Here is a 25,873-nt window from a genome sequence, read left to right as displayed (position 1 = left end):
CAATTTTCCATCACCATTGCTTGCATGACAGAGCCCATGAGAAGAAGGGATGACGGATCTGTCACACGCACGCTTATCAGTGAGGGAGTTTGATAAAGCTGAACCGTGGTGCACCGGGCTATGGCTGGTGAAGTGAATGGGCAAAAGCGTTTTATATATAAAGCATATGTTCGAATTTTCAAACTACTTTTTATTGGGAAGGCAGATAAAGCGTTTCAAGCTTGAATGTGAAAACCCAGAATCCTACTCATTACTCCACGTGCTTAACCTATTGTATGTCACTTTTGCTTTGTCAGCCAAAGCACCTGGCTCAAGGCCGGAATTCCACAATCAAAGCTAACCCGGTCCATGCGGGGCAGGCCCAGGGCATTAATCTAATCCCCTCAGTGTGTGGGCTACTCCATCTTACACAACCAAGTAGTTATCATATAATGGAAAAGATGTTGACTACAGAGAAGCTGACCACCATGACGATTAACTATAAAGCACAACAACATTCTCATGGCAAACCCTTTATCCTGCAATGAATCAATTAATCAATCTGACCAACTCAAGTGGTTATTTGGACTTGTAGTGAGCCCTATTTTTTAAACACAAATATTACACATTCCCCAAACTGCAGAAGTTTCATCCTTATTGGAATGAGTGTCTTAGTGGTGAATAAAAAGCATGAAATCATATTACACACAGAGAAATAGGAGAGCAACTCTAGCCATGGCAAATATTCAGACCAGGATGTAACACAATGACATCACAATGATGTTCTGTTCAATAGGTATCACTATAGAGTAGGAGCATTCAACCTTTACCCTGAGGTCCGGAGCCTGCTGGTTTTCTGTTTTACCTGATAATTACTTGCACCCCCCTAGTGTCCCAGGTCTAAATCAGTCTCTGATTGGAGGTCAACAATGAAAAACTCAGTGGAACTGGCTTTGAGGTGCAGAGTTCAGTTTGAGGGCTATAGAGTGTGGACTAATTGATCAATTGTGAGGAATACGAGTTTGTGATTAAAATCATTCATATGCCATATTTGTTCACTAACATTTCACTAAGTTTTCAAACAGGTAGAGTAAGTGAAACCCAGTGTGTGGAATTCAAACTCTCCATTTCTCTTGCGAGATGTTACATTTTACATTTATGTTTACACTGAACACAAATATAAAACGCAAAGTGTTGGTGCCATGTTTCATGAGCTGAAATAAAAGATCCCCGATATTTTCCAGACGCAGAGAAATCGTATTTCTCTCAAAGTCTGTGCACAAACTTGTTTACATCCCTGTTAGTGAGCATTTCTCCTTTGCCAAGATAATCCATCCACCTGAAAGGTGTGGCATTTTAAGAAGCTGATTAAACAGCATGATCATTACACAGGTGCACCTTGTCCTGGGGACAATAAAAGGCCACTCTAAAATGTGCAGTTTGGTCAAACAACACAATTCCACAGACGTCTCAGGTTGAGGGAGCGTGCAATTTGCATGCTGACTGCAGGAAAGTCTCTACCATAAACTCCCCCCACTGTCGTTTTAGAGAATTTGGCAGTACCTCCAACTGGCCTCACAACCCGCAGACAACGTGTAACCACGCCAGCCCAGGACATTCACATCTGGCTTCTTCACCTGCGGGATCGTCTGAGACCAGCCACCCGGATAGCTGATGAAACTGAGGAGTATTTCTGTCTGTAATAAAGCCCTTTTGACGGGGAAAACTCATTGGCTGGGCCTGGCTCCCCAGTGGGTGGGCCTATGCCTTCCCAGGCCCACCCATGGCTGTGCCCCTGCCCAGTCATGTGAAATCCATAGATTAGGGCCTAATGAATTTATTTCAATTGACTGATTTCTCTCCATTTCAATTGACTGAATGTGTTTAAATTGTTGCATGTTGGGTTTATGTTTTTGTTCAGTATAAGTAATTTAGCAGACATTCTTATCCAGAGCAACTTACAGGATGAGCAGTAGGTGGCTTCACTCTCATGCACACACAGTAAAAACTGGAGAGTGTTTTTTCCGGAGTTAAAAATATTTTCCTATCAAGTAGTCAAATTAAATCATTTTAGAGTGTAATTATTACCAGCGGCCAATAGAATGGGAGCAAAAATACACATTAAATTCTATTGGAGTAAAACAGCATGACCACGCCCGCTAATGTTGGTTAAATTTAGATTTTGCCGCCATTGTCCATTTGCAAGTGTCTCGCGAATGGAAAGAGTGAACAGATCGAGAGCGAGGATCCCCGAACATCAGAAGTCATTCACAGAACCACAGAATTTCTTAATTTCTAAACTTAATTAGAATTCTAGGTAAGTTCACTGTTATTGGTTAACTTTGTGTGCAAATTAAAACTGTTGATCAACATTACAGCTAGCTAGCATTGTAGTGTAGGCTTACTGTTACTGCACGATTTGAATAGTCAGATGCTAATGTGAGCATCTAGCTAGAGGTAATTAGCTACCTAGCTACAGTAACATTAAGTTATACCACTTTTAGTGGTTTATGGACAGTATGTACGCCCGGTGGATCAGTGCATCACCTGTTTTAAATGTTCAACAGAGCGGTATTAGCAATTATCAGTAGCTAGCGGACTTTACTGACTACTGCCAGCAGGTTAGTCAGTGCAACATGTGTTTTACTCTGAAAAGCGAGCTGTTAGCAGACAGTTAGCAGCAGTTGGTCTGTGCTACATGTGTGTTTCACTCAAGTTTAGAGCTATTAGACAGTTTTTAGCAGCAGTTTGGTCTGTGCGACACCTGCGTTTCACTCTGAACTTTAGAGCTGTTACCAGTTGACGGTTTTTAGCTGCAGTTTGGTCGGTGCGACACCTGCGTTTTACTCTGAACTTTAGAGCTAGACAATTTTTAGCTACTGTTTGGTCAGCAAGACACGTGCGTTTTACTCTGAAAAGAGAGCTGTTAGTAGACAGTATTTAGCAGCAGGCAGGTCGATGCAACATGTGTGTTTTACTCTAAACAGAGCACTGCTCTCTTGTAATTTGTGCATATTTGTGTTAATGCAATTTAAATTAACTTTTTTTTCTTGTCATCAAGGATGCAGGCTGTACGCGTGAAGTACAGGGATTGTCAGAAGTACATTTGTTATGAGGGGCAACTGACCTTCAAATCCTTTTTGGATTGTGGTGAGTGAAAGGTTTCAAATTTCACACAATATCCTATGGAACAACATACTTACAGTGAGGGGAAAAAGTATTTGATCCCCTGCTGATTTTGTACATTTGCCCACTTACAAAGAAATGATCAGTCTATAATTTTAATGGTAGGTTTATTTGAACAGTGAGAGACAGAATAACAACAAAAAAATCCAGAAAAACGCATGTAAAAAATGTTATAAAATGATTTGCATTTTAATGAGGGAAATAAGTATTTGACCCCTCTGCAAAACATGACTTAGTACTTGGTGGCAAAACCCTTGTTGCCAATCAGAGGTCAGACGTTTCTTGTAGTTGGCCACCAGGTTTGCACACATTTCAGAAGGGATTTTGTCCCACTCCTCTTTGCAGATCTTCTCCAAGTCATTAAGGTTTCGAGGCTGACGTTTGGCAACTCGAACCTTCAGCTCCCTCCACAGATTTTCTATGGGATTAAGGTCTGGAGACTGGCTAGGCCACTCCAGGACCTTAATGTGCTTCTTCTTGAGCCACTCCTTTGTTGCCTTGGCCGTGTGTTTTGGGTCATTGTCATGCTGGAATACCCATCCACGACCCATTTTCAATGCCCTGGCTGAGGGAAGGAGGTTCTCACCCAAGATTTGACAGTACATGGCCCCGTCAAATGATGCGGTGAAGTTGTCCTGTCCCCTTAGCAGAAAAACACCCCCAAAGCATAATGTTTCCACCTCCATGTTTGACGGTGGAGATGGTGTTCTTGGGGTCATAGGCAGCATTCCTCCTCCTCCAAACACGGCGAGTTGAGTTGATGCCAAAGAGCTCCATTTTGGTCTCATCTGACCACAACATTTTCACCAGTTGTCCTCTGAATCATTCAGATGTTCATTGGCAAACTTTAGATGGGCATGTATATGTATTCTTGAGCAGGGGGACCTTGCAGGTGCTGCAGGATTTCAGTCCTTCACGGCGTAGTGTGTTCCCAATTGTTTTCTTGGTGACTATGGTCCCAGCTGCCTTGAGATCATTGACAAGATCCTCCCGTGTAGTTCTGGGCTGATTCCTCACCGTTCTCATGATCATTGCAACCTCACGAGGTTAGATCTTGCATGGAGCCTCAGGCCGAGGGATATTGACAGTTCTTTTGTGTTTCTTCCATTTGCGAATAATCGCACCAAATGTTGTCACCTTCTCACCAAGCTGCTTGGCGATGGTCTTGTAGCCCATTCCAGCCTTGTGTAGGTCAACAATCTTGTCCCTGACATCCTTGGAGAGCTCTTTGGTCTTGGCCATGGTGGAGAGTTTGGAATCTGATTGATTGATTGCTTCTGTGGACAGGTGTCTTTTATACAGGTAACAAGCTGCGGTTAGGAGCACTCCCTTTAAGAGTGTGCTCCTAATCTCAGCTCGTTACCTGTATAAAAGACACCTGGGAGACAGAAGTCTTTCTGATTGAGAGGGGGTCAAATACTTATTTCCCTCATTAAAATGCAAATCAATTTATAACATTTTTTACATGCGTTTTTCTGGATATTTTTGTTGTTATTCTGTCTCTCACTGTTCAAATAAACCTACCATTAAAATTATAGACTGATCCTTTCTTTATCAGTGGGCAAACGTACAAAATCAGCAGGGGATCAAATACTTTTCCCCCCACTGTATACTGACACACTTTAAACATACTTACCTTATATTTACTGTCAAATTGATTGCCGTTTTCCTTGCTGATAATGAGTACAAAGCAAACTTGCGCCTCCCCAAATCACAGATCAGTCAATGATTGGTTTATGTTTTGGGAGTTGTCTAATTATGCTCATCTGTAGCTGCGCTCATTGTCCTTGCCGGTCATTAATGGTTTTAAAGAATAAGTGATACTAACATTTGTATGCCGCTACAATCTCAGTGTTGATAGCTATCTGTGGTGTATTGCTATAGTACTCAGACTGCTGTTATAATAATACAGTACGTGGCAGCAGTCGACAGGCTGTAGACTGTATATAATTGGAATTGACAAGGAAAGGAGCACTAAGTCAGTTTTGGTGTTACGGTGTTCACGTAAAGATGACATCTTGATTTCTGTCTTCTGTTCTGGTTTTTCTCTAACAAATACACAACATATTTAATCAATAAGATTGTGCAATCTTATTTTGTCTTCACAGTTGCCAATAAATTTGACATTCCAACCTTGGACTTAAAAGTCTATGATGAATCAAAGACTGAAGATGATGAGGTGTTTGAGTTTCTTCTAAAGAAACAAGACCTTGGTGTGCTGGAGATTTGTTTACCCCTAGACCCAAATCCTGATGGTGAGTAGCTTATTAGCTTAGAGCTTCCCATTCATCCATACAGTCCTGGCTAGCCTAACACATGTTCTGATTATGTGAGACAAGCAGACATATCTGCTGATTTCTTTTCTCATTTTGATATTTTAAAATGATCTTTGTTTCTGTGCACACCTCTCCCACCCCTTTTAGAACAGTAGTGGGCCTAATCAATTCAAAATGTAACATTTTTGCATTCCGCTTGTCATTAACAAAAGTCCTCTAATCATAATAATGGATGTTTCCACCTAAATTGTGTTATAATTACAGTGTTAATCACACCAGTTAAATGTTAACATGATTGCTGGATTCGTTGAGCTCCTCTGCAAGCAGCTCCTTATCAAAATACATTGCAGACAATGAGGGGGACTCCGATGACACCATTATATTGCAGCAGAGTCCTTCTACAAGAAAGACAGCTGAGGATAATCGTCTATCTCATGTAAGTACTGCAAATTTCCAGTTTAAACAAATGCCAAACTTGAAGATTGAGTGATAAATGACATTAATGAAAGTTGTGAAAGGGTGATCATGGTGTGTTTGATTATACTTGCTGTTTCATTGCTGTTTTAAAGTGTTAGTGTGTTCCTTTTTTAAATTGCTCCAACTTAGATGATTGAAGACATTCTGAAGAACAAACCTGGAGGAGACAGGATCATGAATGAGTATGCTCGGACAAAAAGCCTAACAGATAGCAGAAGACACGATATGGTCAAGATATTGGTTGCACAAATGACAAGTGAACATGGGTATATGTCATATACTCATTATATACCTTACCACCTAACACAATTTTTAGCAGAAGTTGTGATTTACACATCAATATTTTTGTTTGGATCTCAAGCAGTAAAGTGTGTGTGTGTCTAGGACAAGTCCTTCAAGGCGTGTTAAAGAGGACTACGCAGAGGGCATCATTGCCTTGTTCCCATACCTGGCTGATCCTAGGAGCAAGTTTGGTTATGTAAGTACATTAAAAACGAAGTCTAACCTTTTTAACTCTCTGGGACTCTTACACCTTAAACATTTTTCAGAATGTCAGTATTTAAATTGTTGTTTTACGGTTGGGTGATGTTTTTATTTAAACTATAGGTCTATTAACATGTCTGTATGCCCACCATCTCTGCCATCTCTCCTAAACTCAATTCTGGTGGTATAAAAGCCCAGTTAGGTTCTGCACTGCGAGGGTCGGACCTGTTGAATGAGCACATCTTCATCTATGGGCGCATCTGTAGTTTTAAGGATAAAAATGAATATGAAGATATTTTAACCTGCTCACTCAAACTGAATTATACTTTACTTTAGGAGCATTATTACAATGCAGAAGATGGGAGTGGATATCTAGCATGATTGTATGTAAACATCTGTATAAGCAAGTGTTTCTTAGAAATACTGAAAGAGTAAGATACTTAGTATTAATTCGGTTTCTGAGTCAAATAAATCCTATTTTTCAACTGGTGACATAACTGAATGCATGGCCATCCTTACAGAGTTTCTGAGCCTTGTTTTTTATATCTTATGACACAATATTGTATACTTGTATAGAGCAGACAAACCCAGTAATCTGTAAAAGTTTCACCATGTTACAGGTGGTCCAAAAGCTGATAGAGACCCCTTCAGAGAGGAAAACTGTCCAACAACAGAAAGCCTGTGTTGTGAGGCCATTGCACTGATGAAGCATACAGCTGATGAAGCAGACGTTCACCTATCGCCAAAAGATGGTTTGTGATTCAGTGAAGTCCTCTGAAATATTCATAGCGTTTCCAAGATTCCAAGACATAGCAGGAATGGTATGTGGATCTTCGACTGCCTTGCCTCAACTGTCAGGACAATTGTTTTCTGTTCTACAACAGTCTGATTAGGACTGTGATATATTACATGACGATAGTGCCACACCATAATGTTTACTGTTCTACAACAGTCTGATTAGGACTGTGATATATTACATGACGATAGTGCCACACCATAATGTTTACTGTTCTACAACAGTCTGATTAGGACTGTGATATATTACATGACGATAGTGCCACACCATAATGTTTACTGTTCTACAACAGTCTGATTAGGACTGTGATATATTACATGACGATAGTGCCACACCATAATGTTTACTGTTCTACAACAGTCTGATTAGGACTGTGATATATTACATGACGATAGTGCCACACCATAATGTTTACTGTTCTACAACAGTCTGATTAGGACTGTGATATATTACATGACGATAGTGCCACACCATAATGTTTTCTGTTCTACAACAGTCTGATTAGGACTGTGATATATTACATGACGATAGTGCCACACCATAATGTTTACTGTTCTACAACAGTCTGATTAGGACTGTGATATATTACATGACGATAGTGCCACACCATAATGTTTACTGTTCTACAACAGTCTGATTAGGACTGTGATATATTACATGACGATAGTGCCACACCATAATGTTTACTGTTCTACAACAGTCTGATTAGGACTGTGATATATTACATGACGATAGTGCCACACCATAATGTTTACTGTTCTACAACAGTCTGATTAGGACTGTGATATATTACATGACGATAGTGCCACACCATAATGTTTACTGTTCTACAACAGTCTGATTAGGACTGTGATATATTACATGACGATAGTGCCACACCATAATGTTTACTGTTCTACAACAGTCTGATTAGGACTGTGATATATTACATGACGATAGTGCCACACCATAATGTTTACTGTTCTACAACAGTCTGATTAGGACTGTGATATATTACATGACGATAGTGCCACACCATAATGTTTACTGTTCTACAACAGTCTGATTAGGACTGTGATATATTACATGACGATAGTGCCACACCATAATGTTTACTGTTCTACAACAGTCTGATTAGGACTGTGATATATTACATGACGATAGTGCCACACCATAATGTTTACTGTTCTACAACAGTCTGATTAGGACTGTGATATATTACATGACGATAGTGCCACACCATAATGTTTACTGTTCTACAACAGTCTGATTAGGACTGTGATATATTACATGACGATAGTGCCACACCATAATGTTTACTGTTCTACAACAGTCTGATTAGGACTGTGATATATTACATGACGATAGTGCCACACCATAATGTTTACTGTTCTACAACAGTCTGATTAGGACTGTGATATATTACATGACGATAGTGCCACACCATATTGTTTTCTGTTCTACAACAGTCTGATTAGGACTGTGATATATTACATGACGATAGTGCCACACCATAATGTTTACTGTTCTACAACAGTCTGATTAGGACTGTGATATATTACATGACGATAGTGCCACACCATAATGTTTACTGTTCTACAACAGTCTGATTAGGACTGTGATATATTACATGACGATAGTGCCACACCATATTGTTTTCTGTTCTACAACAGTCTGATTAGGACTGTGATATATTACATGACGATAGTGCCACACCATAATGTTTACTGTTCTACAACAGTCTGATTAGGACTGTGATATATTACATGACGATAGTGCCACACCATAATGTTTACTGTTCTACAACAGTCTGATTAGGACTGTGATATATTACATGACGATAGTGCCACACCATAATGTTTACTGTTCTACAACAGTCTGATTAGGACTGTGATATATTACATGACGATAGTGCCACACCATAATGTTTACTGTTCTACAACAGTCTGATTAGGACTGTGATATATTACATGACGATAGTGCCACACCATAATGTTTACTGTTCTACAACAGTCTGATTAGGACTGTGATATATTACATGACGATAGTGCCACACCATAATGTTTTCTGTTCTACAACAGTCTGATTAGGACTGTGATATATTACATGACGATAGTGCCACACCATAATGTTTTCTGTTCTACAACAGTCTGATTAGGACTGTGATATATTACATGACGATAGTGCCACACCATAATGTTTTCTGTTCTACAACAGTCTGATTAGGACTGTGATATATTACATGACGATAGTGCCACACCATAATGTTTTCTGTTCTACAACAGTCTGATTAGGACTGTGATATATTACATGACGATAGTGCCACACCATAATGTTTACTGTTCTACAACAGTCTGATTAGGACTGTGATATATTACATGACGATAGTGCCACACCATAATGTTTACTGTTCTACAACAGTCTGATTAGGACTGTGATATATTACATGACGATAGTGCCACACCATAATGTTTACTGTTCTGTCTTGACTTATTCCATCTGGTCTGCAGATTGAGCAAGATTTTAGTCTGACGTTTGGTGATGCAACCTCTGCAAAGTTCCTGGAGAAGTGGCCTACTCTCTATTAGCAGAAAGTCATTGACCAAAGCCGTGGCCTCACACAAACAGGCGACCTGCAAGACCTGGTTCAAAATGCTGAATCCACAACAGAAGTGGAAAATGGTATGCTGGAATAAAATGATTATACTAATGGAAGGGAGCATTGTTTTTTAAAGCAAAATGCTATGATGTGACTTTCAGTGAAAATGTGTACTTTCAGGATGGGACAGTGACATGTCATCCATTTTGGTCCTTGTCCACCTTGTGCCACCGTCACCTCATGGCCGCAAGAGACCAGGAAAAATCTCAGCCAGACACGCCAGTGACCACATTGTGAAGTTTATCAAGGTGAGGTTACATTTGAATGTTCCCATTCCTAATCCTAATGACTACTTTTAAGATTATGGACAAATCATGGTAAAATCATGTGTAGCTGTAATTTACATTTTCACAAACTGTTTGTGAACCGTGACTCATTTTAATAGCACACTAATGAAGTTCTTGTGTCACAGACTGGGCCCAGCATCCAGGGGTATCTGGAGAGCATCATGGAAAGCCTTCAACCCTATCTGCTTGCTGTGGGGAACCAGAGGAGTGGGATTCACAAGTAATTCATTGTGATTGACAAACATGCAATACCTTGTAAGTCACCCGACTCTCTTGCTTGTTTTGATGAGCTTTTCAAAGCTCATTTTGTCTCCGGTACCTCGTACAAAGCATCTTTATAAAGCACATGAACCTTGTTCTGATCATGGTGAAGGCCCCTCTACAGCTGAATCTGTAGCAGTAAGTCATTTTGATGACTTGCCATAAACAAGTTCCCCTTGTGACTCAGTCCTTGTCAATAAGAGACAGCCGCACTGCAACCATAGCTGAACTTAAAGTGGCAGGTGTAGGTGAAACCACCCTTAACTCTTTGGTAATTTCCATGGAAGAGATAGTTGATGATATTCATATTCAAGCTAAAGAATCTGTGAAAAAGTGTCTGTCTATACAGGAGCCTATTCAAATTGACATTGAGTGTAAAATTGATCAGTGTTTAGATTTTTTTTTTTTATCCTTTTGGTGTATTAAATTCTGAAAGTAAGAGAAGGCAGTATTTTACAGAAAAGTGGGGAAGGGGAGATCCAGTTGAATGTGTTCTTGGTACTAGATTTGATACACAACACAATCGGACTACTGGAGGCTATGATCAAATTGTTGTTACTGATACATTTGTTTACATCCCAATTTTGAAAACATTACAGTTTATTTACAAACACCCTAATATAAAGGAGATGATGCAGACTGATTCCAGTTCCAAGAAAACTTTATGACTGATGTGATGGAGATCTGTTCAAGAGCCATGCTCTATTTTCAAAACAGAAGCAATTCAGATACAGCTTCTCTATGATGATTTTGAAACTGCAAATCCTCTTGGATCAAAACAGGGAATACATACATTAGGAGCAATCTATTTCAATTTACGGAATTTTTCTCCAAAGTTCAACTCATTTCTGCTTAATATTCATTTGGTTGCTTTACTTCATGCCCAAGACATTAAAACATATGGCTTTTCTAAAATACATGGTCAGTTGTGCTTTCCTGTGGCTCAGTTGGTAGAGCATGGTGTTTGCAACGCCAGGGTTGTGGGTTTGATTCCCACAGGGGGCCAGTACAAAAAAAAAAAATAATGAAATGTATTACTGTAAGTTGCTCTGGATAAGAATGTCTGCTAAATGACTAAAATGTAAATGTACTTGAAAGGGATGTAATTATGATCAACCAGTGTATGGAACTGTTGTCCAAGTTACAGGTGACAACCTTGGTCTTCACTGTCTATTTGGTTTTGTTGAATCATTCAGTGGCAGATATTGTTGCTGGTTTTGTCTTGCTGAGAAAGAGGACGTTCAGGCTGAATTTGATGAAGATTCACCCAAGATAGTTATGTGAACTCCAGCACTACATGCAGAACACTGCCAAAAAAAGGAGACAAATCCCAGTCTTCCCTCTGTGATGAGTGTTAAACGTTCTTGCATTCTAAACTCCTTGCAGTACTTGTGAATACATGTGAAAACTTCCTTGTCGATATTAAGCATGATATCTTGGAGGGAGAGGCACAATATGAAATTAAACTGCTAATACTGCACTTGATAGACAAGTACACAACATCAAATGAAATAGACAGGAGAATAAAGAGTTTTAACTTTGGTTACATGGAGCAAAACAACAAACCTCCTGCAGTGAAGTTAGGAGAGGACTAATGACTTGGGGTTAAATGCTATCCAGTCCTGGTGTTTACTTCACAATCTACCACTTCTCTTTGGAGACTTAGTTTGTCCAAATGATCTACACTGGTATGTACTGTTGCTTCAGATAGTAAACATTGTATTTTCTCCAATGATATCAAAGGGTATTACAATGTTTTTGAAACACTTAATCGCAGAACACCACAGGTTATTCAAGCAATTGTTTCCAAAAAAGAGGCTGCTACCGAAGCATCATTTTACGGTGCATTACCCCACATGTATGCTTAAAATTGGACCAGTTTTGCATAGCTGGTGCATGCGCTATGAAGCAAAGCATAATTTTTTTTTTTTTAGATTAATTTTTTTTTTTTAAAGCTTTAAAAATGTAACTAAAACATTGGCAAAGAAACACAAGTGAAATAGCATACAGTTGGCAGATATTTGACGCCAACCGAGTGATGATTGGTCCAGGTAAAATGGTACCTTTAAATGTGGTGGACTGGGGCTGTAAGACAGCTGAGACTCTCCAGGTACCTATTCACACCAAGGTTTTAAATGTTAAATGGGCCAAACACCATGGAAATATGTATCGTTCAGGTTTAGTTGTTTGTCTTAAAGTCCATTGTGAGATGCCTGTTTTTCAGAAAATCCACCATGTTGTTGTTAGAGATGAGAGGTTACTGTTGGTTACTTTTGCCCTACAAACAATATGTCTTGATGAGCATTTTAATGCATATAGAGTTGGGTGTACAACAGAGGGACCTTATGTAGTTGATGGTAAAGAGCTTTTCTGTCACAAAGCATTTGATATACAGATGTCTTACAGTTGTGATGATTCAAGTTTGTTTATTGTCCCATACTGTTTCCTGTGATTGTAAAAACTGCACAGTAAGCTCTTTAAAACCAAGATGTATTGTATTGCAATATTGGCTTTTTTATTTACTTTTAATAAAGGGGGGAGAGATGCCAAAATGTAATTTTACAGAGGCCACAATTTTATTTTATCATCATTGTTTTTGATATGTGAGATGCTAGTTTCACAAAATCTCCCATGTCATTGTTAGCTGTATTGAATTGCAATATTGAGCTTTTTTATGTGCATGTATTAAAATGAACAAAGGCCAACATTTCATTTCAGTCCCCAATTTTATTTTATTATCATCAGTATTTTGATGTATGTATTGCAAATGTCTTACATTTAAGAATAAAGTGCTTTGTTAAATACTGACTTCTGATTTATTGACATTAAGTTCAGTTGTACAAATGCCACTCTTGACTGATAATATTAAATTCTATATTGAGTGAATTGGCAGAGTTTTCATTTTTAACAAAATAGAGTAAATTACAGTTTGTAGAGTAATATAAACACTGAATAGAGTAGAAATAACTGAAAATTGAACTCTGCAACAAGATACATTTTTACTCTATTTAGACTGGGACCAAATGTGATCTTTGTTGAGTACAAATGTATTCAATTTGATTAAGAAATGACACTTTTCACAGATAATATTAAATTCTATATTGAGTGAATTGGCAGTAGAGTTGTTTCCATGTTAGGCTAAATAGAGTAAATTACAGTTTGTATTGTTAAATATTAACACCAAATAGAGTAGAAATAACTCTGAAAATTGAACTCTGTAAAAAGAGTAATTTTTACTCTATTTAGACTGGGACCAAATGTTATCTTTTGTAGAGTATAATTGTATTCAATTTGAGTAACATTTACTCAGATAAATTGACTGTGTACCGGTGTGTGTATGTGTGTGAATTCCGGACACACAGCATTCCCCACAATAGATTTTCTGCCCCACCCCCCAAACATTCCCCACTCTTCGATCCAAGACTTCTAAGAGGGGAGTCGGTTACATGTGTGTAGTGTGTGAGTGCACGCTCACACACACACACACACACACACTAGACACATAGCTGTCCATTTCCAAACAACTCTCATTCCACGTTGGCCTGTAAAAGAGACCACCCCCACTTAAATGCCAACCAACCCTTTACACTACTCAACTCTACCCCCAACACCTGCCTCCAACTCCTGTGTGTCGTGTGTGTGTGAATGTGTGTCTAGTTTGTCTGTGTCTAATGTGTGTGCATATAGTGAGTGTGTGTTTTTGTGTGCATTTTTATGGGTGCATATAGTGTTTGTGAATGTGTGTGCCTGGCGAGGGGGCAGTGTGCTGGCAAGGGGGCAGTGTGCTGGCGAGGGGGCAGTGTGCTGGCGAGGAGGCAGTGTGCTGGCGAGGAGGCAGTGTGCTGGCGAGGAGGCAGTGTGCTGGCGAGGGGGCAGTGTGCTGGCGAGGGGGCAGTGTCCTGGCGTGGGGGCAGTGTGCTGGCGAGGGGGCAGTGTGCTGGCGTGGGGGCAGTGTGCTGGCGAGGGGGCAGTGTGCTGGCGAGGGGGCAGTGTGCTGGCGTGTGCAGCCATCTGGTCAGTATGGTTGATGGCGGTCCAAAGTCTCTACAGATCAAAGGGTCATTTTTCCTCTTTGTACTGATCCTCCTCATCTGCGTACAGACCCCAGTGTGTAGTGCAAAGGTTGGAGAACTGGGTCACTGTGTGTGTACAGTATCTGCCCTCAGGGAGAGGAGGGGTGAGGTAGGGTGAGAGCAGGGGTGTGGCAGGGTGAGAGGAGGGGTGAGATAGGCAGCGACATCTAAAATAAACAAAAACCACTAGACCTAATCATCAGCTGGAGCACTAGGGGCAGAGACATCACAGTTTAAACACACCATTGAGTGAGTCATGAGTGAGACATTACTGGAAAACAGAGGCCTTACTGGAAACTTTAACTCTTACTGGCAATGTGGCATTTATGTATGTATGTGTGTGAGTCACTCCCTCCAACAGAAGCCATCTGGTAAACAAGACTTATAATAATGTGTGAGGACAACCAAGACTTGTTTTTAAGTAATGTTGCTCTTGTGGAATGTCTCTCCTTGACCACTACAGATAACACAGAAACCAAGGTCCAGTTGCATGTGAAAACAGCATGGTTTGCATTTGCTCCATTGTTAATGTTTTATTGAGTCGCCCTCTCTACTCCCTCGCCAAGCCACTACAGTCTTCTCTTCCCACTGCCTATGGGTTCTTTGCAGTCAGCGAAACATGTGTGGTGTTGGAGTGAGGGGCCTCTCCCTCTGGCCGGTGTGGTACAGCGTAATCAGCGTGTGTACAGTGCACGTGCCTGACTGTGTCTCCAGGGAAGTAGGTGAAGAGCCACTGAGCTCGTCTTTGAACTCCGGACCATATGGCCCTCCGTAAGGCCCAGGCTACGGCACACTTACTTTAATACTATTACACTGTGTGTGTGTGACTACACATAATGCTATTACAGGGCAGGAAGCTGTGTGTGTGGTTACTACACACATAATGCTATTACACTGTGGTACCAGGGGGTCAGGGGTAAAGCTGCCTGGTATCACTCAACTAGCTGGCATTACAGACAGAGCTGCTGGGCTTTAGACAGTTTATGTTGGTGTTTGTTTTTGACACGGCTGTGTGTGTGTGAGAGCTAATGTGAGAGGGTCTAAAGTCCACGCCTATGGCCATATGAAGACCAGCTGTAAGGACTAAACCTATAGCTGCAGTGTAGTGATTTAGGGAGAACAGTGTAGTGATTTAGGGAGAACAGTGTAGTGATTTAGGGAGAACAGTGTAGTGAAGCGGTGCTCGAACCAGAAACCCTGTGGATCCACAGAGTGAAGGCACTACCTCCTGTTCCATACACTGTAGGCCCAGACCTCATTGCCGTTTGAATGTGTATGTGCGTTTGTGTCCCTACCTCGTTGTCGTGGTTCTGACAGAAGCTCATCCTGTCCTGGAACAAAGGTAGCAGGGAGAAGTTGTAATGAAAGGACTGGGCCAGGGAGACGCCCACACCCCCCCCCCCTTCTCCACCTCCTCCGATGGGGATGACCTTGCCTCGACCCGCTTGGTGCTGGTGCAGGCTCTCAGCTAGCCTCTCAATGAAGTGATCCTTGGTCAGCCGGACCCTCTGGTGGGCACGGACGCAGTTATCACACAGGTACTCCTGGCAGTCCAGGCAGTGGGAGCTGGCCGGGTTCCCCTCATCACAGGAGCTGCACGTAGGCTCTCCCAGGCGGTGCGGGCGGAGGAGCCCGCCGTGGGGGTGGTGGAACCTGGGTATGGAGCCCACGCCGACCCCCCGGTGGTGGCCGTTGGTATTCTGGCCGAGTTGGAGCTGCTCCTCGGAACTCACCACCACGTCCAGAAGGTTACTAAAGAGGAAGTTGGAGGAAGGGAGGGAGTCCACTCCGGCTTCGGAGATGGAGACCTTCTGATTGCAGGTGGGGCAGCTGAGTTTGAGAGGGTCCCCAGGGCTGCGCTGACCCTCCAGACACTGCCTGCAGAAGGCGTGGAGGCAGGGGAGGACATGGAGGCGCCGGGAGGAGAACGACGAGGAGGAGGAATGAGAGGAGGAGGATGAGGTGGAGGAGTTGGAGGAAATAGGAGTGGAGGAGGAGCCACAGAGCTCCTTGCAGAGAGGACAGGTTTGCAGGTCGGAGTCTGAGAATGAAGCCATCTGAGGGGTTTTAAACAGGGCTACACTTTATAACAACATCCACTCGGGTATTACTGGAGTATTCATTTGGGAAACGTATGTTTGTTTCTCCCTTTGTGCTCTCTTCTGTGGAAAACAGGTTCTTGAGGTAGGTCGTTTTTTACAGTCAAAATGCTCCACATACATAGGATAGGCCTATTAGTGTTATCTCCAAAAAAATAACCCTCAACAGAAGCCAGATACACAAATAAAGGCAGCCCTTTTATAAGATTCTCTTCAAATCAAATTAGAAACATTCATTTCAGTTCACAATGATTAAATATCTTCACTTGGATACGGCTTTAGAATAATAATTATAGGCTACTCACTACAATTATAGCCAACTTTACATAGGCCTAAATCTATTCTGTCTTTTTTTGGATGGGCTATTTTCATGAGGGCAAATCCAAAAGAGCCACCTTTAGAGTTCACTGGTTTTTGTTTATTCATTCATTGGTTTGTTGTTGTTTTTGTTTTAGATGTCGCGGCCTGGCGGGTTTATTGAATAGTCCGAAAACAGATTTTGTACAGGGTCCTCCTCAAAGTGCCCAAAGCTCCTTTTTTTCCTCCCCAACCAACACTGCATCACACTACTCAATGCAAATATTTCGTCCCGTTTTAGAGTCAGTGTTGTCGGCCCTCTAGTCCACCATCCGGGCCCTCTCCGACGGCGTCAGAGGCTTGCAGAAGACGGTGGTTGTGGTTCGCTCTCTCTCCGCCGACAAGACCGTAAATTATTCATCAAAGCATTGGCTCAACAGCAACTCGATCTCATTGCCGCTCTATAGGTCCCCGTTTGGCGACAAAATAACCCCAACCGTCTCCGTTTTTAAACCCCCCCTTCTTTACGCACAGTCGAACAGTCGAAACCAGCTCCAGGCACGTATGCATTTACGTATGCGTATCCCCCTTCTTTCTCTCTCCCTCCCTCCCTCTCTTCGCGAGGAGGAATGCACAGGGCTTTTCCAAGCGCCTCTCTGGAACCTTGGAAGGGGGAAAGGCACGAGCCTCCGAGTCACTCCAATCGCATAAGCCTGGAGGAACTCCGAAGTTTCAATTGAAAGGCCGTTTTATAACGATTCTGTAGTCCCAATTGGTCTATCTGTAGTTGTTTTTTTCTGTTCTGGTAAACTCGCTCTGAAATACGAACACAGACACATACACAACACGGTGCGCTCCTATTGCTGGCCACGCGCTCGTCCGGTCCTGTTTATGGGCGCGTGTTGCTGACTGATCCTCCAACCGCTTTAATCCCACTGGGAGGAATGGACACACACTTCCGTCCTGACTGGGAGGAGGGGAGGGGAGTGGAAGAGAGAGGAAGGGAAACGGGCAGGGGCTTGGCTTATTGCTTGTGCTGCGAATGGAGGCGAGGGAGGCCCTTGCCCTTGTGATGGACGTGTGCTATAGGCTCAGGCAAATTACATTTTCAAAAAATTAATAAACGTTTCCAGACAGGTGATTTAGAATTGTATTTATTCCCCGACTCCTAGTTTGGAGGACCTCTTGTAAAACAATGTAGATGAATGAATGTGTTGTAGCCTAGCCTGTTGTAATAACTTGGGGCGGCAGGTAGTCTAGTGGTTAGAGGGTTGGGCCAGTAATCGAAAGGTAGCTAGATTGAGCCCCCGAGCTGACCAGGTAAAAATATGTCGTTCTGCCCCTGAACAAGTCAGTTAACCCACTGTTCCTAGGCCGTCATTGTAAATAAACATTTGTTCTTAACTGACTTGCTTAGTTAAATTACATAAATAACAGTGCATCTTTGTTCCATTAGAAGCACCTGTCTTTCTGTAAACATTTATGCTAAAGTCACTGATCGATGGGTTCCATGGGGACACATGAATCCCCTGTAGATTTACTTATTTGATATTCCATAAATCTCCATGTGTGCTTGTGTGTGTGTCAGGGACAAACTGGTCACAGGGCAATTCTGGCAAATGCCAGATGGGCTGGTCCATTCTCAGCCCAGTGGGCCTGTCTACATTTTCCGCAAAATTATCACTATTTGGCTAAAAATGGGGGCTTCAAGGAAAAACAATTGTTCAGTGTGGGGGTCTCGATAAATGGGCTGTAATGGTGTCTGTGTGTGTGTGTCTGTGCGTGTGTGTGTGTGTGTGTGTGTGTGTGTGTGTGTGTGTGTGTGTGTGTGTGTGTGTGTGTGTGTGTGTGTGTGTGTGTGTGTGTGTGAGTGAGTGTGTGTGTGTGTAGTGTGTGTTTACACTTGTGTGAGTGTGTGTGTGAAGTGTGCGTGCGTGCGTATGTGTGAAGTGTGTGTATATGTGTGTTATGACTGACATGACATCCTAGAAAGTTGCCTTGACTCAAATAACCAACAGGAGGCTTTGGCACAGTTGGAAACAACACACTAACTAAATGTATGACATGTACGGTATATGATCGGCATGTATGCAACAGTGATGTTTTCCAGAAAAACCCCATGTCTGACATGCCTTGTTTAAGCAGATAATATACTGTGTGTAGGTGCAGTAAATACAGTATTATAAACTAGGTGGTTCAAGCCTTGAATGCTGATTGGCTGACAGCTGTGGTATATCAGACCGTATATCACGGGTATGACAGAACATTTATTTTTACTGCTCTAATTACGTTGGTAACCAGTTTATAATAGCAATAAGGCATCTCTGGGGTTTGTGGTATATGGCCAATATACCACAGCTAAGGGCTGTGTCAAGGCACTCTGCGATGTGTCGTGCCAAAGAACAGCCCTTAGCCGTGGTATATTGGCCAATGTACCACACCCCCTCGTGCCTTATTGCTTAATTATGTAATTCACTCTCCCATACATGCTTAGAACATATATTAGGTACATATTTGTAGCGATTGAGGGGGAAAAGATGAAGAGAGGTTTGAACCAGCAACACTGTCCATGGGGCAAGTACACTACCACCTGTGTCATAAAGGTCCAGATCTCGTAGCATTGGCTGTAGTAGTAGCCTATTCCAATGAGCTCTGTTCAGATACACATATCTATGGAATAGGGCTGAATATGGAATTGAGCCTTCAATGAGGGAAATGGGGGGGAAAGAATTAAAGATGAAGAGAAAGGGTCATATGCACAGTCAAAAACAGAAGAGAGGGTAGGACAGGGTTAGGGCATGATTATGGGATTGTTGTCTGAACTCATGATAGGGATATACACTGGTAGAAATGCATTATGTAGAACAGACATGCATCAGGAAGGGATATTCTTTAGACAGACATAATTGAGGATATTTCATATTGGACAGACATAATCAGAAGAAATACACCATTGAGCATGTGTGTGTTCCCCAAAACTATTGGTCCCAGTTCCATTTCTGTTGCTAAACCCATTCCCCAAAACTCTTGGGCCCAGTTAAATGTCTGTTCCTAGACCCTTTCCCTTCCCATAGTACCTTCAACATGCACAGACAGACATGAAATGACTGGATTAGGGCGAGCCAGACTGATATACAACAGATATGTAACCATCCGGATATGGGACGGATATGTAGCCTAAAGCCGATTCCTCCTTCGGCCGCCTTTCCTTCCAGTTCTCTGCTGTCAATGACTGGGACGAATTGCAAAAATCACTGAAGCTGGAGACTCATATCTCCCTCACTAACTTTAAGCATCAGCTGTCAGAGCAGCTCACAGATCGTTGCACCTGTACACAGCCCATCTGTAAATAGCCCATCCAACTACCTCATTCCCATATTGTAATTATTATTTTTTGCTCCTTTGCACCCCAGTATCTCTACTTGCACATTCATCTTCTGCACATCTATCACTCCAGTGTTTAAATGCTAAATTGTAATTACTTCGCCACTACGGCCTATTTATTGCCTTACCTCCCTAATCTTACCTCATTTGCACACACTGCATATAGATTTTTTTCTATTGCGTTATTGACTGTACGTTTGTTTATTCCATGTGTAACTCTGTGTTGTTGTTTGTGTCGCACTGCTTTGCTTTATCTTGGCCAGGTCGCAGTTGTAAATGAGAACTTGTTCTCAACTGGCCAACCTGGTTAAATAAAGGTTAAATAAAATAAATAAAAAATTCTAGACTCTTTGCTCTGCTACCGCACGGCAAGCGGTACCGATGCATCAACGCTGAAACCAACATCGACTCGGTACTGATAGGCTAACCCGTGAATATAATCTTTACTCATTGTTTATTTATTATTCCGTGTTATTACTTTTCTATTATTTCACATTTTTTTCTGTATTGTTGGGAAGGGTCCGAAAGCGTTTCACTGTTAATGTACACCTGTTGTTTACAAAACATGTGACGAATAAAATGTGATTTGATCTGTTTAGCCAATTAGAAAAGAGGCCATTTTATGTCTCACAATCCACAGGCGCACGGACCAAAATTCATCCGTTCTAATTTGGTGTCCGCTCTCCACTCATCAGTCTCGTCTCGCATCAGTTTTACGAGTACCTCTCTAATGAGCGAACATCAAGCCAGCTCCAAATATTTTCTATGTAGGCATTGGCAGAGGACGCACACCCTCTAGTGGAGCTTAGGTAGCATTACCAGCTAAACCTACATATAATAGTTATACCACTTAGCAGGCGCTTTTATCTTTACATTTACATTTAGTCATGTAGCAGACGCTCTTATTCAGAGCGACTTCAAGTTAGTGCATTCACTTTTAGATAGCTAGCTGGGACAACCACATAGCACAGGCATAGAAAGTACATTTTCCTCAGTAATGTAGTTATCAGCAGAATCAGAGCTAGAAAGGGGGTTGGGGGCAAGTGCAAGTTCTGTTTATTAATTATTATTATTATTATTTATTTATTTAATTTGGTGGGGGGTCGAGGTGAGGAGGAGGATTATTTAAGATACTCTTTGAAGAGGTAGGGTTTCAGATGTTTTCAGAAGATGAGCAGGGACTGCTGTCCTAGCTTAAGGGGGAAGCTGGTTCCACCATTGGGGTGCTAGGACAGAGAAGAGCTTGGACTGTGCTGAGCGGGAGCTGCCCTCCTGTAGGGGTGAGAGGACCAAGAGACCTGAGGAGGCAGAACGGAGTCCTCGGGTTGGGGTGTAGGGTTTGAGCATAGCCTGAAGTTAGGGAGGGGCAGTTCCTCTTGCTATTCCGTAGGTAAGCACCATGGTCTTGTAGTGTATGCAAGCTTCAACTGGAAGCCAGTGGAGTGTGCAGAGGAGTGGGGTGACATGAGAGAACTTGGGAAGGTTGAAAACCAGGCGGGCTGCTCAGTATGGTGAAGAGAGGAGTGCCTTAGTAGTGCATTTCTTTGCTTGTATGTGTGTATGTGTGTGTTCCAGAGCCTAGGAGCCTGGAGAAGGCCCTATCGCCAAGGCTCTGGAGCTTCAACCTGGGGATGACAAAGTGACCCACAGTGGTGGAATGGAGTGCACGTGTGGGTTGGTGGGGGAAAAGGTCTGAGAGGTAAAAGGGGGGGGGTGCAAGGCGGGGAAGGGCTTTGTAGGTCAGAAGGAGGATCTTGTAATCCAGTGGTTCCCAAACTTTTTATAGTCCAGTACCCCTTCAAACATTCAACCTCCAGCTGCGTACCCCCTCTAGCACCAGGGTCAGTGCACTCTCAAATGGTTTTTGCAGTCATTGTAAGCCTGCCACACACACACTATACAATACATTTATTAAACATAAGAATGAGTGTGAGTTCTTGTCACAACCCGGCTGGCGGGAAGTGACAAAGAGCTCTTATAGGACCAGGGCAGAAATAATAATATAAAAATAATCAATAATTTTGCTCTTTATTTAGCCATCTTACATACAAAACCTTCAAATTAAATAAAATGTTATTAGTAACATGCACCGAATACAACAGGTGTAGACCTTACAGCTTACTTACGAGCCCCTAACCAACAATGCAGTTAAAAAAAAATATGGATAAGAACAAGAGATAAAAGTAACAAGTAATTAAAAAGCAGCAGTAAAATAATAATAGTGAGACTATATACAGGGGGGTACCGATACAGAATCAATGTGCGGGGGCACCGGTTAGTTGAGGTAGTATGTACATGTAGGTACAGTTATTAAAGTGACTATGCATAGATGACAACAGAGAGTAGCAGTGGTGTAAAGAGGGGGTGAGGGGGGGGTGGGGGGGGGGGCACTGCAAATAGTCTGGGTAGCCATTTGACTAGATGTTCAGGAGTCTTATGGCTTGGGGGTAGAAGCTGTTTAGAAGCCTCTTGGACCTAGACTTGGCGCTCCGGGTACCGCTTACCATGTGGTAGCTGGAGTCATGGACAATTTTTTGTGCCTTCCTCTGACACCGCCTGGTATAGAGGTCCAGGATGGCAGGAAGCTTGGCCCAAGTGATGTACTGGGCCGTTCGCACTACCCTCTGTAGTGCCTTGCAGTCGGAGGCCGAGCAGTTGCCATACCAGGCAGGAATACAACTAGTCAGGATACTCTCAATGGTGCAGCTGTAGAACCTTTTGAGGATCTGAGGACCCATGCCAAATCTTTTCAGTCTCATGAGGGGGAATAGGTTTTGTCATGCCCTCTTCATGACACTCTTGGTGTGCTTGGACCATGTTAGTTTGTTGGTGATGTGGACACCAAGGAACTTCAAGCTCTCAACCTGCTCCACTGCAGCCCCTTTGATGAGAATGGGGGCGTGCGCTGTCCTCTTTTTCCTGTAGTCCACAATCATCTCCTTTGTCTTGATGACGTTGAGAGAGAGGTTGTTGTCCCGGGACCACACGGCCAGGTCTCTGACCTCCTCCCTATAGGCTGTCTCGTCGTTGTCGGAGATCAGGCCAACCACTGTTGTGTCATTGGCAAATAATGATGGTGTTGAAGTTGTGCCTGGCCGTGCAGTCATGAGTAAGCTGAGCACGCACCCCTGAGGGGTCCCTGTGTTGAGGATCAGCATGGCAGATGTGTTATTACCTACCCTTACCACCTGGGGGAAGCCCGTCAGGAAGTCCAGGATCCAGTTGCAGAGGGAGGTGTTTAGTCCCAGGGTCCTTAGCTTATTGATGAGCTTTGAAGGCACTATGGTGTTGAACGCTGTACTGTAGTCAGTGAATAGCATTCTCACATAGGTGTTCCTTTTGTCCAGGTGGGAAAGAGCAGTGTGGAGTGCAATAGAGATTGTATCATCCGTGGATCTGTTGGGGCGGTATGCAAATTGGAGTGGGTCTAGGGTTTCTGGGATGATGGTGTTGATGTGAGCCATGACCAGCCTTTCAAAGCACTTCATGGCTACAGACGTGAGTGCTACGGGTTGTCAGTCATTTAGGCAGTGCTCTTGGGCACAGGGACTATGGTGGTCTGCTTAAAACATGTTGGTATTACAGACTCGGACAGGGAGAGGTTGAAAATGTCAGTGAAGACACTTGCCAGTTGGTCAGTGCATGCTCGCAGTACACATCCTGGTAACACAGTCTTCCGGAACAGCTGGTGCTCTCATGCATGTTTCAGTTTATTTGCCTCGAAGTGAGCATAGAAGTAGTTTAGCTCATCTGGTAGGCTCGTGTCACTGGGCAGCTCTCGGCTGAGCTTTCCTTTGTAGTCTGTAATGGTTTGCAAGCCCTGCCACATCCGTCGAGCGTCAGAGCCGGTCTAGTAAGACTCGATCTTAGTCCTGTATTGACGCTTTGCCTGTTTGATGGTTCGTCGGAGGGCATAGGGGGATTTCTTATAAGCTTCCGGGTTAGAGTCCCTCTCCTTGAAAGCGGCAGCTCTAGCCTTTAGCTCAGTGCGGATGCTCCCTGTAATCCATGGCTTCTGGTTGGGGTATGTACGTACGGTCACTGTGGGGACGACGTCATCGTTGCACTTATTGATGAAGCCAATGACTGATTTGGTGTGCTCCTCAATGCCATCGGAGGAATCCCGGAACATATTCCAGTCTCTGCTAGAAAAACAGTCCTGTAGCTTAGCACCTGCTTCCTCTGACCACTTTTATATTGATCTAGTCACTGGTGCTTCCTGCTTTAATTTTTGCTTGTAAGCAGGAATCAGGAGGATAGAATTATGGTCAGATTTGCCAAATGGAGTGCGAGGGAGAACTTTGTATGCGTCTCTGTGTGTGGAGTATAGGTGGTCCAGAGTTCTTTTCCCTCTGGTTGCACTTTTAACATGCTGATAGAAATTTGGTAAAACAGATTTAAGTTTCCCTGCATTAAAGTCCCCGGCTACTAGGAGCGCCGCCTCTGGGTGAGCGTTTTATTGTTTGCTTATGGCGGAATACAGCTCATTCAACGCTGTCTTAGAGCCAGCCTCTGACTGTGGTGGTATGTAACAGCTACAAATAATACAGATTAAAACTCTGTTGGTAGGTAATGTGGTCTACAGCTCATCATGAGATACTCTACCTCAGCCTCAAGACTTCCTTAGATATCGTGCACCAGCTGTTGTTTACAAAAATACATAGACCGTCGCCCCTTGTCTTACCAGACGCGGCTGTTCTATCCTGCCGGTACATCGTGTAACCAGCCAGCTGTATGTTGATATTGTTGTCGTTCTGCCACGACTCCATGAAGCATAAGATGTTACAGTTTTGAATGTCCCGTTGGTAGTTTAATCTTCCGCGTAACTCGTCGATTTTATTCTCCAAATATTGCACGTTTGCTAGCAGAATGGAGGGAAGTGGGGGTTTATTCAATCACCTACAAATTCTCAGTAGACAGCCCAACCTTCGACCCCTCTTTTTCCAACTCCTCTTCACGCAGATCACAGGATCGGGGCCTGTTCCCGAGGAAGCAGTATATCCTTCGCATCCGGCTCGTCAGAGTCATGAAAGGAAAAAAAGGATTCTGCTAGTCTGTGGTGAGTAATTGCAGTCCTGATGTCTAGAAGTTATTTTCGGTCATAAGAGACGGTAGTGGCAACATTATGTACAAAATAAGTACAAAAATAAGTTACAAACATCACAAATAAATGAACAAAAAACACAACCGGCTGGGGGCACATAAAACGTGTGCCTTCTTCTCCGGCGCCATGTTAACCATATTTGTTCATAAAAAATTGTGGATAACTCACCACAGGTTAATGAGAAAGGTGTGCTTGAAAGGATGCACATAACTCTGCAATGTTGGGTTGTATTGGAGAGAGTCTCAGTCTTAAATCATTTTCCACACACAGTCTGCGCCTGTATTTAGTTTTCATGCTCATGAGGGCCGAGAATCCACTCTCACATAGGTACGTGGTTGCAAAGGGCATCAGTGTCTTAACAGCGCGATTTTCCAAGGCAAGAAACTCTGAGCGCAGCCCTATCCAGAAATCTGGCAGTGCCTTCTGATTAAATTCAATTTTCACAGAAGTGCTTGGTGCAATGGGAAAATACCTGCGTAATTGCACACCCAGCTCACTCAGGTGCTTCGCTATATCACATTTGACATTGTCCA

The 25,873-nt window shown here is 42.7% G+C and overlaps 1 protein-coding gene and 1 long non-coding RNA gene across 2 annotated transcripts in view; one reads left to right on the top strand and one right to left on the bottom strand.

The window, feature by feature from the left end:
- LOC106588780 (E3 ubiquitin-protein ligase TRIM71) overlaps nt 1–17,817 on the bottom strand; it is a 52,182-nt gene extending 34,365 nt beyond the window's left edge. Inside the window, exon 1 of the mRNA XM_014178184.2 lies at nt 15,752–17,817. Within this exon, the coding sequence (XP_014033659.1) occupies nt 15,752–16,513 (762 nt within the window). The 5' untranslated portion in view covers nt 16,514–17,817. The remainder of the gene's footprint in view (nt 1–15,751) is intronic.
- On the top strand, nt 6,045–8,613 carry LOC123730907 (uncharacterized). Its single transcript, XR_006762340.1, has 3 exons — nt 6,045–6,184; nt 6,303–6,396; nt 7,022–8,613. It is a non-coding gene; the product is annotated as an uncharacterized lncRNA (long non-coding RNA).
- Nucleotides 17,818–25,873: the final 8,056 nt, after the last annotated feature.

Source organism: Salmo salar, chromosome ssa27, assembly GCF_905237065.1.
Source record: "Salmo salar chromosome ssa27, Ssal_v3.1, whole genome shotgun sequence".
Classification (NCBI taxonomy): domain Eukaryota; kingdom Metazoa; phylum Chordata; class Actinopteri; order Salmoniformes; family Salmonidae; genus Salmo; species Salmo salar.
This window is presented reverse-complemented; position numbering and strand designations above follow the sequence as displayed.